Consider the following 15,620-nt stretch of genomic DNA (forward strand, 5'->3'; position numbering starts at 1 on the left):
TTGACAAGCTAAAATTTGCAAGGGATGCCTACACGATTGGTAGACACCCCTCAATTAAGGATGGACTTGGCTTCAAGAGGGAAGCCAAGGACTTAACAAGCCATAAGGCTTCCATCTCCGCCAAGGAGAAAGGGAAGGCTCCTATGGCTAGTAGTGCTAAAAAGAACCATGCGTTTATGTACCATGATAGAAGACAGTCATATAGGAGTTGTAATGATTATGATGCTTGTGACTCTCATGCCATGTTTGCTACTAGTTCTTCCTATATGCATGGTAGAGATATGTCTAAGAGATATATTGTTCATAGGCCTAGGAGAAATGTTGTTAATATTCCTAGGAAAGTTAATGAACCTTCTACTATATATCATGCTTTAAATGCTTCCTTTGCTATTTGTAGAAAGGATAGGAAGATAGTTGCTAGAAAATTAGGGGCAAAATGCAAGGGAGACAAAACTTGCATTTGGGTCCCTAAGACAATTGTGACTAACCTTGTAGGACCCAACAAGAGTTGGGTACCTAAGACCCAAGCCTAAATTTGCCTTGCAGGTTTATGCATCCGGGGGTTCAAGCTGGATTATCGACAGCGGATGCACAAACCATATGACGGGGGAGAAGAAGATGTTCACCTCCTACGTCAAAAACAAGGATTCCCAAGATTCAATAATATTCGGTGATGGGAATCAAGGCAAGGTAAAAGGGTTAGGTAAAATTGCTATTTCATCCGAGCACTCTATATCTAATGTGTTTTTAGTTGAGTCTCTTGGATATAATTTGTTATCTGTTAGTCAATTATGCAATATGGGTTATAATTGTCTATTCACAAATGTAGATGTGTCTGTCTTTAGAAGAAGTGATGGTTCATTAGCTTTTAAGGGTGTATTAGACGGCAAACTTTACTTAGTTGATTTTGCAAAAGAGGAGGCCGGTCTAGATGCATGCTTAATTGCTAAGACTAGCATGGGCTGGCTGTGGCATCGCCGCTTAGCACATGTAGGGATGAAGAACCTTCACAAGCTTCTAAAGGGAGAACACGTGATAGGTTTAACTAATGTGCAATTCGAAAGAGATAGACCTTGTGCAGCTTGTCAAGCAGGCAAACAGGTGGGAAGCTCTCATCACATAAAAAATGTGATGACCACATCAAGACCTTTGGAGATGCTTCACATGGACCTCTTCGGACCCGTCACCTATCTAAGTATAGGAGGAAGTAAGTATGGTCTTGTAATAGTTGATGACTTTTCCCGCTTCACTTGGGTATTCTTTTTGCAGGATAAATCTGAAACCCAAGGGACCCTCAAGCGCTTCCTCAGGAGAGCTCAAAATGAGTTTGAGCTCAAGGTGAAGAAGATAAGGAGCGACAACGGGTCCGAATTCAAGAACCTTCAAGTGGAAGAGTTCCTTGAGTAGGAAGGGATCAAGCACGAGTTCTCCGCTCCCTACACACCACAACAAAATGGTGTGGTAGAGAGGAAGAACAGGACGCTCATCGATATGGCGAGGACTATGCTTGGAGAGTTCAAGACCCCCGAGCGGTTTTGGTCGGAAGCTGTGAACACGACTTGCCACACCATCAACCGGGTCTACCTTCACCGCCTTCTCAAGAAGACTTCGTATGAGCTGCTTACTGGTAACAAACCCAATGTGTCTTATTTTCATGTATTTGGGAGCAAGTGCTATATTCTTGTGAAGAAAGGTAGAACTTCTAAATTTGCTCCCAAAGCTGTAGAAGGGTTTTTATTAGGTTATGATTCAAATACAAAGGCATATAGGGTCTTCAACAAATCATCGGGTTTGGTTGAAGTCTCTAGCGACGTTGTATTTGATGAGACTAATGGCTCTCCAAGAGAGCAAGTTGTTGATCTTGATGATGTAGATGAAGAAGACGTTCCAACGGCCGCTATGCGCACCATGGCGATTGGTGATGTGCGACCACAGGAACATTTGGAGCTAGATCAACCTTCTTCCTCAACAATGGTGCATCCCCCAACCCAAGATGATGAACAGGTACCTCAAGTGGAGGCGCATGATCAAGGGGGAGCACAGGATGTTCAAGTTGAAGAGGAAGAAGCACCTTAGGCACCTCCAACCCAAGTTCGAGCGACGATTCAAAGGAATCATCCCGTCGACCAAATTTTGGGTGATATTAGCAAAGGAGTAACTACTCGCTCTAGATTGGTGAATTTTTGTGAGCATTACTCTTTTGTCTCTTCTATTGAGCCTTTCAGGGTAGAAGAGGCTCTGCTAGATCCAGACTGGGTGTTGGCCATGCAGGAAGAGCTCAACAACTTCAACCGCAATGAAGTTTGGACACTGGTGCCTTGTCCCAAGCAAAACGTTGTGGGAACCAAGTGGGTGTTCCGCAACAAACAGGACGAGCACGGGGTGGTGACGAGGAACAAGGCTCGACTTGTGGCAAAAGGTTATGCCCAAGTCGCAGGTTTGGACTTTGAAGAGACTTTTGCTCCTGTGGCTAGACTAGAATCTATTCGTATTCTGCTAGCATATGCCGCTCACCATTCCTTCAGGTTGTACCAAATGGATGTTAAGAGCGCTTTCCTCAACGGGCCGATCAAGGAGGAGGTGTACGTGGAGCAACCCCCTGGCTTCGAGGATGAACGGTACCCCGACCACGTGTGTAAGCTCTCTAAGGCGCTCTATGGACTTAAGCAAGCCCCAAGAGCATGGTATGAATGCCTTAGAGACTTTCTAATTGCAAATGCTTTCAAGGTTGGGAAAGCCGATCCAACTCTTTTCACTAAGACTTGCAACAGTGATCTTTTTGTGTGCCAAATTTATGTCGATGACATAATATTTGGTTCTACTAATCAAAAGTCTTGTGAAGAGTTTAGCAGGGTGATGACGCAGAAATTCGAGATGTCTATGATGGGCGAGTTGAACTACTTCCTTGGGTTCCAAGTGAAGCAACTCAAGGATGACACCTTCATCTCTCAAACAAAGTACACGCAAGACTTGCTAAAGCGGTTTGGGATGAAGGACGCCAAGCCCACCAAGACGCCGATGGGAACCAACGGACACACCGACCTCAACAAAGGAGGTAAGTCCGTTGACAAAAAAGCATACGGTCAATGATAGGATCTTTGCTTTATTTATGTGCTAGTAGACCGGATATTATGCTTAGCGTATGCATGTGTGCTAGATTTCAATCTGATCCAAGCGAATTCTTAGATATTTAGTCGCTACGCCTTGCTTCGGGATCTGGTATCCAAAGGGGTCTAACTTTGACTTGATTGGATATTCAGATTCCGACTATGTTGGATGTAAGGTCGATAGGAAGAGTACATCAGGGACGTGCCAATTCTTAGGAAGGTCCCTGGTGTCATGGAATTCTAAGAAACAAACTTCCGTTGCCCTATCCACCGCTGAGGCTGAGTACGTTGCCGCAGGACAGTGTTGCGCGCAACTACTTTGGATGAGGCAAACCCTCCGGGACTTTGGCTACAATCTGAGCAAAGTCCCACTCCTATGTGATAATGAGAGTGCTATCCGAATAGCGGAAAATCCTGTTGAACACAGCCGCACAAAGGACATTGACATCTGGCATCACTTTTTGAGAGACCACCAGCAAAAGGGAGATATCGAAGTGTTTCATGTTAGCTCCGAGAACCAGCTAGCCGATATCTTTACCAAGCCTTTAGATGAGCAGACCTTTTGCAAGTTGCGTAGTGAGCTCAATGTCTTAGATTCGCGGAACTTGGATTGATTTATAGCATACATGTGTTTATGCCTTTGATCATGTTCCTTTTGCATTTTGTTACTTATTTATGGTGCTCAAGTTATACAAGCACTCCCCGGACATCACAAGTCCGTTGCAAAGTGATGCACATATTTAGGGGGAGATGTGTTACAACTTGACCCTTTGAGACTAACCGTGTGCTTGAGTTTATTTGTTTTAGTCTCAAAGGAGGGTTGAAAGGGAAAAAGGTGGACTTGGACCATGAAAGACTTCCACTGCACTCCGATGAGAGGGTAACTTATTCCAAGTTCATCTCATGTACGCTTATTGCCTTTATAATCTTATTGAAGATTTTGGTGAGGCAATGGGGTTCTAGGGCCAAAATTTGATCCCGTTTTGGTGCTTGATGCCAAAGGGGGAGAAAATAAAGGCCAAAGCAATAAATGGATCAGCTACCACTTGAGAATTTTGAAAATAATAGAATAGAGCTTTTGTTTTGTCAAAATACTCTTATTGGCTCCTTTTATCAAAGTTGGCTTCTTGTGGGGAGAAGTGTTGATTATGGGAAAGAGGGGGAGTTTTTGAAATCTTGAATCAATTTCTCTTGGAATGACTCTCTTTATGTCTTAACATGTGTGTTTGACTTAGAGATAGAAATTTGAGTTTGATTTGCAAAAACAAACCAAGTGGTGGCAAAGAGTGATCCATATATGCCAAATATGAATCAAAACAATTTTGAGTTCTTATTTGAATTGATTTTGTACTTGTTCTACTTGCTTTATGTTGTGTTGGCATAAATCACCAAAAAGGGGGAGATTGAAAGGGAAATGTGCCCTTGGGCCATTTCTAAGTGTTTTGGTGATTTAGTGTCCAACACAAGTGCCTAAGTGTCAAATGGTGGACAAAGTACAAATCGAGTATAAAGGTATGTTTCTCAGACTTAGTACATTGTTTTAGAGACTAATGTATTGTGTCTAAGTGCTGGAAACAGGAGAAAACAAATTGAAGAGAGATAGCTTTGTTTCAGCCAAAGCCAGCTCTGTCTAGGTGCACCGGACAGTGTCCGGTGCGCCAGGCTGGCTCAGGCGAACTTGCTGCTCTCAGGAAGAAATAAACGGCGTACGACTATAATTCACCGGACTGTCCGGTGTGCACCAGACAGTGTCCGGTGAGCCAACGGTCGACCAGGCCAACGGTCGGCCGCGCGATCCGCGCAAGGCACGTGGCCGAGCCAACGGTCGGGAGGGGCACCGGACTGTCCGGTGTGCACCGGACAGTGTCCGGTGCACCAACAGCTCCCAGGCGCCAACGGTCGGCTTCGCCAAATAAGGAAAGAGATCCGCACCGGACAGTGTCCGGTGGTGCACCGGACTGTCCGGTGCGCTAGGCGACAGAAGGCAAGATTTGCCTTCCCGGATTGCTCTCAATGGCTCCTAGCTGCCTTGGGGCTATAAAAGGGACCCCTAGGCGCATGGAGAAGACCACCAAGCATCCTTTGAGCATTGTTGATCACTCACACTTCATTCTTGCGCACTTGTTCGACATTCCTAGTGATTTGAGCTCCGTTCTAGTGTGAAACTCGTGATAGTCTCTTGAGCTTAAGTCTGGGTCTTGTGTATGCGTGTTTGCTGTGATCTTTGTGTCTTGTGTGAGTTGCTAATCCCTCCCTTACTCCGTGCTTCTTTGTGAACTTCAAGTGTAAGGGCGAGAGACTCCAAGTTGTGGAGATTCCTTGCGAACGGGATTAAGAAAAGCAAAGCAAAACACCGTGGTATTCAAGTGGGTCTTTGGACCGCTTGAGAGGGGTTGATTGCAACCCTCGTCCGTTGGGACGCCACAACGTGGAGTAGGCAAGCGTTGGTCTTGGCCGAACCACGGGATAACCACTGTGCCATCTCTGTGATTGATATCTTCGTGGTTATTGTATTGTTGAGACTCCTCTCTAGCCACTTGGCGGTTATTGTGCTAACACCCAACCAAGTTTTTGTGGCTTAAGTTTAAAGTTTTACAGGATCACCTATTCACCCCCCTCTAGGTGCTCTCAGTAGATCTCTTTCCTATTCTGGCGCAGCCGACCGTTGATGATTTGGAGCCGTTGGCGCACCGGACACTGTTCGGTGCACACCGGACAGTATGGTGCCCCCATCAGACTGTTGGCCCGGCCACGCGTCACGCGCGGATTGCGCGACCGACCGTTGGCTCACCGGACAGTCCGGTGCACCACCGGACAGTACAGTGAATTATAGTCGTACGCCACCGACGAATTCCTGAGAGCAGCCTTTTCACCAGAGCCAGCCTAGCGCACCGGACACTGTCCGGTGCACCACCGGACAGTCCGGTGCACCCAGACTGAGTAGAGTCTTGGCTGCTCGAGCCAAGTCTTTTCCATTTGTCTTTTCTCTGATTCTAGCACTTAGACAAATATGTTAGTACACAAAAATCAATGTACTAAGTCTAGAATCATACCTTTGTATTGATTTGCACTTTGTCCACCATTTGGCATAGTTTAACACATAACCATTTGTGTTGGTCACTTAATCACCAAAATACTTAGAAATGGCCCAATGACACATTTCCCTTTCAATACCCCAAAGCAAACAAGATACAACCAATTGTGTCCATAAACAATGGAAGCACTAGTAAACTGTCCCTTGAACATGCATGCTAAGAATGTGATATCTACTACCAAGTAAGGTCTGTGACCATTAAGGAAGCCCTCTATTCAAGGTTTTAAGGCAAAGAACAATCTTATAAATATGATCTTTCCATTTACTGTGTGATTATCAATAGTTACTAAGCTACCAGGACAACAACTCTCAACTTGTGCTTTGAACATACCAATTATTAAAGCTGTTATCCCAACCACCATAAAGTTGATTCAATGCTAACTCTCTACCCATATATACTCTCTTGTAGGGGATGTGCACCTTATAACGTTCTTTAAGTTTCAATTGCAATATATTTGCTTTCAAAGTCCCATCCTCTATGAGAAAGCCTTTCACCTTTTGACACACCCAATATCATATTGCATTCATCACCTTCTTTTTTCCTTCTTGTACTAGAACAATCATGAGCACAAAGATTTTTTTCACCTACACAAAGAGAACATATGTATTAAATTATCAATAACATACATGAAAAAATGAGAAAGAGCAACATTGATAAATAACATTGAGCGATTACCACAACAATCATTTGGTCCTCTGTTGTAGATGCATATATCCTTCTTGGACACTTTTCTAAGTCTCTCCTATAACAATATTCCCTAAACCTATATGGTGCACTCTTCTCTATTCTTTGAATTCAAATTGATGTTTTATTGCATGTTGGCAAAGAGCTAATTTGAACTCATCCGTTCCAGCTCATCATCTGCCTCTACTTCATCCTCTATCTCATCATTTAGGTCCTCTCACTCATCTCATTCATCCTTTGAGCTATGATTATTTACCTTCTCCTTTCCTTTATCAAAACACACAACCACATCTAGAGGATGAACATGTTTGCCCTTTAAAATATAAAACCTCCTCATCAACACCAACATGTTCATTATCTACAAATGGATTACTATGATAATTATCCTCATCCTCTTCTATGTTGTAGTTAGTTGAAGTTGCTCATCAAAATCCCACTCAGTTACTAGGTCATATGGCTTAGAAGGACTACAATAATCAACAAACACATGGACAACCTTTGCATGTGAATGCTTAAATAACATTTACATTAATGTTTGGTCTGGTTTTACTTTTGGAAATCTTTTATGACCTCATCATAATATTGAATATGTGATACTTCTAAATAACCTGAAGGGAACTCTTCTACAATTGATTCAACAAAATCCTTAAAATTTATGAAGTACGGATCAACAAGCTTCTCAACCAACATACAACTTATATATTTTCTAATCTTTTTACGGTTGCCAAGCAATCTAATTTTCAATAGATATGAGATATTTGAATCCATCCTATGTCACACAACATTTTTAAATTAGGATAACTGATTTGAGAATACCAAATTTATATTTCTAATTCATGCTACAATTGTAAGCAACACAATGAGATTACCGAACATACCTTTCGAGAAGCCATGTATGAGAGGATGAGAAGGTCTTGCCATGGGATGATGTACTGCTACCTCAGCTAGGAATCGCATAGCCATGGCTACGAGAGCCATGTCCCATGAAACTGCCTCCATGATATGCTCTCCTACCCTTACCGCCAACCTCCATGCCATCGCTAGCCTGACCTAACCTGACCTGTTTCCTACCCTTACTACCGACCTCAATACCACTACTGGGAAAGCCACCAGGAAGAGGGTGCCACCTCTACTCTCCCCCGTCGACTGCTCTTCCCCGATTTGGTGGTGTGGTGAGACAATCTACCTTATCTGCTCTTTCTTCAATCTGGTAGCACCGCCAACCACCTCATCACTTGTGCCACCCTGTCTCATGGGTTTCTCACGGGCAAGGAATGAAATGAACGTGGACACCTAAGGGGTAATTAGTCCTTCTATTTCTCACACTATTCTAGGCCTCTAATTTTACCTCTTAAATAAAAAACTATACGGATAACTAAACAAGCTAGTGCAACTAAGGTTTTGTTTAAGTATTGCTATCTCTACTGCAAAACAGAGTTATGCAATCTAGGTTCCAATCCTACCAACTAGCCTATAATCTAAGATAGGAAAGACAAATCATAAACCAAAAGAAGCAATATAAATGCGGAAGCTTAAATGAGATAGAGATGCAAACTCATGTTGACGCGTTGGTATTTTTACCTTGGCATCAAGAACCGCACAAGGTTCTTACTAATCATTTTTGGTGCTCCCATGTAAAGGGAAGCCCACACGAGGGCCAAGCACCCGGACAAGGTAACTTCATAGATAGCCACGGGCCTTCTTCACACGCAAGTGGTGCTCCGCTTTTGGTCTTTCTCGGATGCTCTCCGTCGTCTTCACTATCGAGCTTCCAGCCAAAATGTTGTGGGCCCCTTTCCCTTTTGTACATGGTGGCGGCCACACCACAAACATGGTTGGTGTGGTCTCGGAGGACTACTTCTCACTCGATACAATTACAATGATTGGCACATGAGCCAAGGGTTTGTCGGGGTTCTAACCTCACTCTAATCAACTAGAAACAAACCTAGAGCAAGCACTATGCAGCGGTCTAACTAATCTAAGCACTTCGTAAAGCACATATGCTAATCACCAAGTGATTCTATTAAGCACTTGGGTGTTTTGAGCTATGGATTGGTGTCTCAACTCATACACTATCCGTGTGATTGATTGTCCGCACCGTTTTATCCTAGACCACCGTATGCGTTGACTTTATCTTGGCTTATGTTTGGTTTCTTGTACACGAGACACGCAGGTTGCATGAGTAAATGTAAAACAAGCCATTTTAAGACCATTTCCATGCATCCGCACATACGAACAAATCAACGGTATCTAGCCGGCCAGGCTCGCCCAAGCCTGCGTGCTCGCGGGCAGCCCTCCAATCAGGCGATATGTTTCTCTGCTCTCCACACATCCAAATGGCTAGTTGGGGTGGAATTTATAGCCCCCAAAGCCCAAAAGAGTTGTTGCCAAAAGTTGCTGCAATCTGCGTACGCATCGGACCTGTCTTGTGCGCCACTTGTGGATATCAGATAGGTCGGGTTCCTTCCACATGTCCTAGCTATTGAAAACTAGTTGTTGTCTATGCACAACACTAGTCTTTTGTATTTTAGGCATAACGTTTAGCCGTGAACTTCGATTTTAATGATCTTGGGCTTTTTTGAAAGCTAATAAAAATCTCTATAGCCTAGAGTTGAAGCCATGTTAATATAATTAGATTTGCACACTGGACTTTGCACCGAACTGGTCCTCCTGTCCATCGGACCTCTTATGCACACCATGACCCTTCACGTATTTTTGGATAATTACTTTTATCTCTGAATTCCGATTTTAATGATCTTGGACTAGCTAATGAAAAGTTCTGCAACTCATAGTTAAAACCATGTTAATTTTAGTAGATCTAAAATCGTGAGACACTTTCAATTTAGTTATCCCTTTATCTCAACTTTAGTGACTTCATTTTTGTTTGTGTCTTTGCATTCGAATTTCTACTTCTGGATGTACTATACTTTTAGCATGTCTGAAAAGGTCTTCATTTTGACTTATATTATTTTTTTAAAGTGTTGATTTCTTCATTGTCTTAGTCCATATCCATACTGCATCCTTTGAACTAAAACAAAAACACTAGCAATTATATTAGTCTAAATAATTATGTTGTTCGTTAAACATAAAATTACATAAGAGCTGTCTATTTTCCTTACAAGGGTTTGCAATGCAGGAGGAAGAGGTAGAGGTTCGTCACGGGTGGAGTTGCGTAGCATACTGGCATTTGGTCGACGAAAAAGATTTTATATTTTAAGGGTCAAAAAATAAACTAGAAATTTTAATAGTGTCAAATAAAAAAATCATCTACAAGTGTTTTCACGTGAAAAACACCGTCCAATGTTGAGCGTGATTTTATCCCACCAAACACGTTGACGTTCCCAAAATAGTTAAAAATAAAATTTTTTAAAAACATAAGTATTTTAATAAAATATTGGGAAAAAATTCTTTTAGAACCTGACTTGAGGACACCCACTATTAGCGGAAAATTTTTTGCTGCAAACATCCCTCATAAAAAGGATAATAGATCCCACCTGCATGTCCACCAGGTAACGTTTTAGTTATGTTATTAACCTGCAGGTGGGGTCTATCCTCATTTTTGTAAGGGGCTGCAAACATCCTGGTTTGCAGCCGGGCTGCAGCAAATTTTTTCCCTATTAGTAGGGAAGCCACACCTGCCGGTACCATTTTAGCTTGTGCGCCTGACCGTGGCGATGATTTATCGTTTGTCGTGCCATGGGCACTCGATTCGATCTTATGCTGTGTCCAGCAAGGGACGCTAAAGCGTCTGCTACGGTAAATGTAGCGGTTGTCAGTGTTATCTTTGGCCTCCAATAATGAACGGTAAAACATCCTCTAAAATATAGAGGTATCTCGACGACCGCTAAATCTGGCAGTTTCCTATTCATCCGCTATCCATACGCGTCGCGGTCTTCGAGCAACTCGAGCCGCAACGGCGCACCACCGACTTGAGAACCCCACACTCGAGGCAGCAGGAGAACCACCGCGCCATGGCTGTCGGGGCGGAACTGCCCCGCTGTGTCGCGCGCACCTGGCCGCGGCATCTGCATCCGCACGTTGGAGGCAGCACCGACATGGTGATGAAGCTTGGGGAGGCCTCCATGGACGTCCCGGCCTCGCCGAGTGTGGATTCCGCGATGGGACACCATTGCTGCCGAGGAAGAAGCTCGATGCAACGGATTTTGGAGCAGCGAGCTGCAGTCGAGACTTGGAGAACGAACTAGAAGAAGAATACGTACGCTGGTTTGGGGAATTTGGGGATAGGGTTACGTCCAAACAAGTCTGATATTTTCTATTAATATTGTAGGTAAAATATATGAGATGAGATATAGAGGATGAAATTTAGAGGACGTTGTTGGAGATGAAAAAGATATTGTCGATACCCTGAATCAGGGGTACCCTCTTCTACAGTATGAAGACGCTGCACTCGTACGACGCCTCCAGGTCACATGGAGAGCGGCACTCGACCCCACCACATGGGTAGGCCTAAGGGCACCACGTGGCGAGGAAGGATAATACATCCCAGGAAGCGTCGTTGGGTCCAGACCTCCACAGAGGAACACCGGACCCCTGTGAGTACGAGTCCGGAGCTCTCGAGGAGGCATGTTGCCCCCCCCCCCCCCCCGAGTGAGGTCCGGGCCTTAGCAAGGTCCCGGGACGAAGAGGACCCCGACACAAGCAAAGGTCTAGTGCCGACACGTGTCCAAGCCTTGCCCTACGCTCCCCGTTCAGGCGGAAACCCGCCGCGGCCGCGTGGCTTGTGGCTCGTGACATAAGCCAACGGGCCGAGCCTGACGTAAGGCCCATACAACTGTGCAGTCTTTGCATTTATTGCGGAGAGGACGCGCCGCCTGCCACCACGCTGACGGACGACGCGCCCTCTCAGCATTTAATGCGTCCTGTCCAATCCGCCGGCAGACGGCGCGCCTGACCAGTCTGTTGGCGAACAGTGCGCCCGTGCCAAGTGGCGCACAGTACTCATCATCCCTTCTACAAGAAGCTTCCTCTGCACGCCGAGGATACGGAGATCTCGGGCGTCAGGGCACAAGAAGATTGCCCCAGCAGCAGACATTGGTGGCTCCAAGCGCTATATTCTTTATGTCTCTGGGCCCACATGTCGGGGCCCAGTACCTTTGTGCATGCCCCCTTCAGCTATAAAAGGGGAGGCATGCGACGTTACACACAGGCTCAATCTTTTAGACCCAATCTTAGTCTCACAAGTTCATATAAGCTCTCAAGCAATACATCACACAGTGGAGTAGGGTATTACGCTCCGGCGGCCCGAACCACTCTAAATCCTTGTGTGTTCTTGTGTTCTTCCCACTTTTCCAACTAACAAGCAAAATGCTTAGGCCCCTTCTCATCTTAGGATTTAGGGCGGGTGCACTCTGCCACCCGGCCGGAGATTTGCTCTCCGACAGATATAGAGGATGAAATCTTTTAGAGGGTTCTCTAAAGGACAGAAAATATTCCTTTAGAGGATGAAATTTAGAGGACGTTGCTGGAGACAACCTTAACTGTCCATAAAAAACTTGATGCGACCTGATCAAACCAATAGGGGTAGGGGTAAAAACGAGATAGATATGGACCGATAATAGATTATTTTGTATCTTATACTAAAGTAGATACGTATATTTAGAAATGAGATGAACACGGATACATGGACCAAATATTTATTCGGTCGGATTAGTAACAGATACATATATTATTTGGCGGATACACGCAGATACTGGATACTTGTCGGATAATGCATGAATTGCATATTATTCACTAAAATTCACTTTACGTGTAGGAAAGTTACACTGCGAGCATTGTATAGACCATAGATCGACATGATAATATAGCAATAAGTTGAGGTCATATAATAGTCGAACACAATAGTTCAAATGTAATGAAAATATTCGAATCAAATAATAGCTTTATACAACACAAGATAGTCCAACACATGATATATAGTCTATTAATATGATTACACATGTGATGTATATTCTGTCACTTTGATATAAATTTAGACATTCTTTCAATAATTTCGATCTGAATATGTGCAAACAAAAATGTGATGTACTATAAAGGTGCAGATCCTTTTAATAAACTTTTTCTTCATCCGATTTATATGTAAAAGTTATGATTTTATATAAATATCGTACAAGGAAAAAACGGGTACCTGAAACCCCGGTACCCCATATCCGACCCGAATATCCAGGTATTTATCGGGTAGTTCTCGTTCCGTTTCCAATTCGAATCCGAAGCTAAACTATTCGCCATACCCGTCCTGAATATAAAAGTATCTGAATCCATATACGAAAAACGGGTATTTATACCGTATCCGATAACCGACGGGTATATTCGACCCGTTTTCACTCCTAAATGGACGGGGATGACCCATATTTTTTGACCTGCAATAATTCACGGACCGGACACAGACCATGGTTTTTAACCCAAAATTCGACCCAACAAAAAAATCCGAATCACTAAAAAAATATGACCCAACACATCTAACATCTAGGCATAGGCTAACCTGACTTAATCCGACACTAAATATGGATAGGGAACGAGCTTTGAAAACAATCCACGACCCGATCTTAAATCAATCTGAACCAGATATTTGAATAAATCTAGTTGCGCCTTCGGCTCTTAGCTCTAGCCAATTGAGAATTGGCCCATCCGAAGTTGGGAGAGAACATGGGGCATCAGACAGAGGGGACAACGAACATGAGAAAATTAAGGGTGCGTTTGGTTCAACTTTCTGAATCAGATTCATTTACAAAAAATCTAAAATCTTAACCAAATAGGTACAACAACATAATAAATCTCTAAAAATGTACAGATTCCTATAGTTCAATTCGGAATCAGCTCCTAACCTAGATTTTCCAGATTTCTATAATCAATGTTACCAAGCTATCATATTGTTACATAATCTATAGTTAATAGTTGTTTTAACCCAAATATATTTAGCTTTTTCAGAATCGTCAGCTCGCACCATCTTTCTCACACCTCAGGCTGTCTCCAACAACTTACCATCTCATCTCCCATTTTATTCCTTATTTTAAACTTTATTATGTGAACGTGTAGTCTACAGTACAAAATAATGTTTTGCACGATTTGCTGAAGACCTAGAAACAGATTTCCAAAAATCTAACAAACCCATTTAACCTGAGAGAGTTGAGGGCTAGTGACCCGTTTAAGCTGGATGATTTGGCTTCCCATCTCATATGTGTGACAGACAGTTAGTGGCGGGTCCAAGAGTACGCTAGTATGCCCTAGCATACCCCATGAACCCAACATACATATAGTATACATAGAAAAAATAAAAATATTTTAAAAACATTTTAAAAATAAATACGATGTTATGCTATTAGTTTTGTCGATTGTGCTTTTCTTGTGTTTAGACTTATGACATAAGGATCTATCTAATAAAATCTTGAGATGGTCTATTAGACGGATAATAGGATCTTAAAATCGTCCGTCCAATGTTTTATTGCTCGGATTCTTCAACATACGTGACTCGCAAGATGCCGCTAGAATAGAATTATGACATAAGGATCTATCTAATAAAATCTTGAGATGGTCTATTAGACGGATAATAGGATCTTAAAATCGATCGTCCAATGTTTTATTGCTCGGATTCTTCAACATACGTGACTCGCAAGAAGCCGCTAGAAACTAGACCGCTAGGTATAGGGTCGCAAAAATGACGAAACGTTCAAACAACTTTATGGTGGGTCTTAACTCTTAAGCTTTCAACAGTCGAGAGGCATGAAAAGATTGAGTTTGAGGTATATATTATGTGACTTATTGTATAATCATATATGAGAGCAGAGGATTTTAATGTGTGCAATTAAAATTTATGTAATCGTTTGGTATTAAGTTTTTAAGTGCATGAACATAAAATAATTAAGATATTGATTCTCTTAGAACGTCTCAGCTAAAAAGTTATATAAACTATCAGAATGACTTTTCATTATATTATAATTTATAAATATTTTTAACTTACATTCCAAATTTGAGACATTATTTATGTTTTAACTTAACCTGTGTAATTTGATGTAAAAATTGTTTCTAAATTGTTAAATGGTTTAATCGAATATATATGAAAATTTTAAATGGCATACCATATAGTGAAATTCTAGATCTGACCGTACATCTTGTCCTCTAAAAAAATACTCTTTTTCCTCCAAAAAATACTATACACCTTTATGTTCCAAATTATATGTGGTCTTAACTTTTTTCTAAATCGAACTTGTCAGGATCTAAAACATTAAATTAGTCTTAGTAAATTATTCATGGACATGTTTTGATAGGGTCTTAATTGAACTCCTAATATATAGTTTTAGAAACTTGGTTAAATAAGTAAGAAGACTTTATTTTAGGGTAAAACTAATTTAAGCATACTTCCTCGTTGCCCAGCTCCTGCTACCGTTGCAGCAGTGCACCTAGTAACGATGTTTTTTTTGCATCGTTGGAGAGATACCACAAGCTTATTGTCATAAATTCTGTACCGTTAAAAAAGTTCAAATAAAAGATGTCTAGTTATGAACTAAGAAAGTGTTTGAGACTGTTCCACGTTCCAATTCTAACGTGGACCTGTAGTTTATAATATAAATTTAAATAGGTTTACAAATATTTTTTATATAAATAATAAATAAAATAACTTATCTATTTTTTTCTAAAGGTTCTCAACTCCAGCTCCACAGTTAGGGGTCTTTATCGCCGAAGGTCCTTAGAGCAACTCCAATAGTTATGTAAATTTTAG

The 15,620-nt window shown here is 42.3% G+C and overlaps 1 protein-coding gene across 1 annotated transcript; it reads right to left on the reverse strand.

Annotated features, from left to right (window-relative positions):
• Positions 1-5,599: 5,599 nt before the first annotated feature.
• LOC100216760 (uncharacterized) lies at positions 5,600-8,048 on the reverse strand. Its single transcript, NM_001309905.1, has 2 exons — positions 7,765-8,048; positions 5,600-6,786 (listed from the first exon to the last, which is right to left on the reverse strand). The coding sequence occupies exons 1-2, from the start codon at positions 7,922-7,924 to the stop codon at positions 6,635-6,637; spliced, it is 312 nt and encodes a 103-aa protein (NP_001296834.1). The 5' UTR covers positions 7,925-8,048; the 3' UTR covers positions 5,600-6,634.
• Positions 8,049-15,620: the final 7,572 nt, after the last annotated feature.

This window comes from Zea mays, chromosome 5, assembly GCF_902167145.1.
Source record: "Zea mays cultivar B73 chromosome 5, Zm-B73-REFERENCE-NAM-5.0, whole genome shotgun sequence".
NCBI lineage: Eukaryota > Viridiplantae > Streptophyta > Magnoliopsida > Poales > Poaceae > Zea > Zea mays.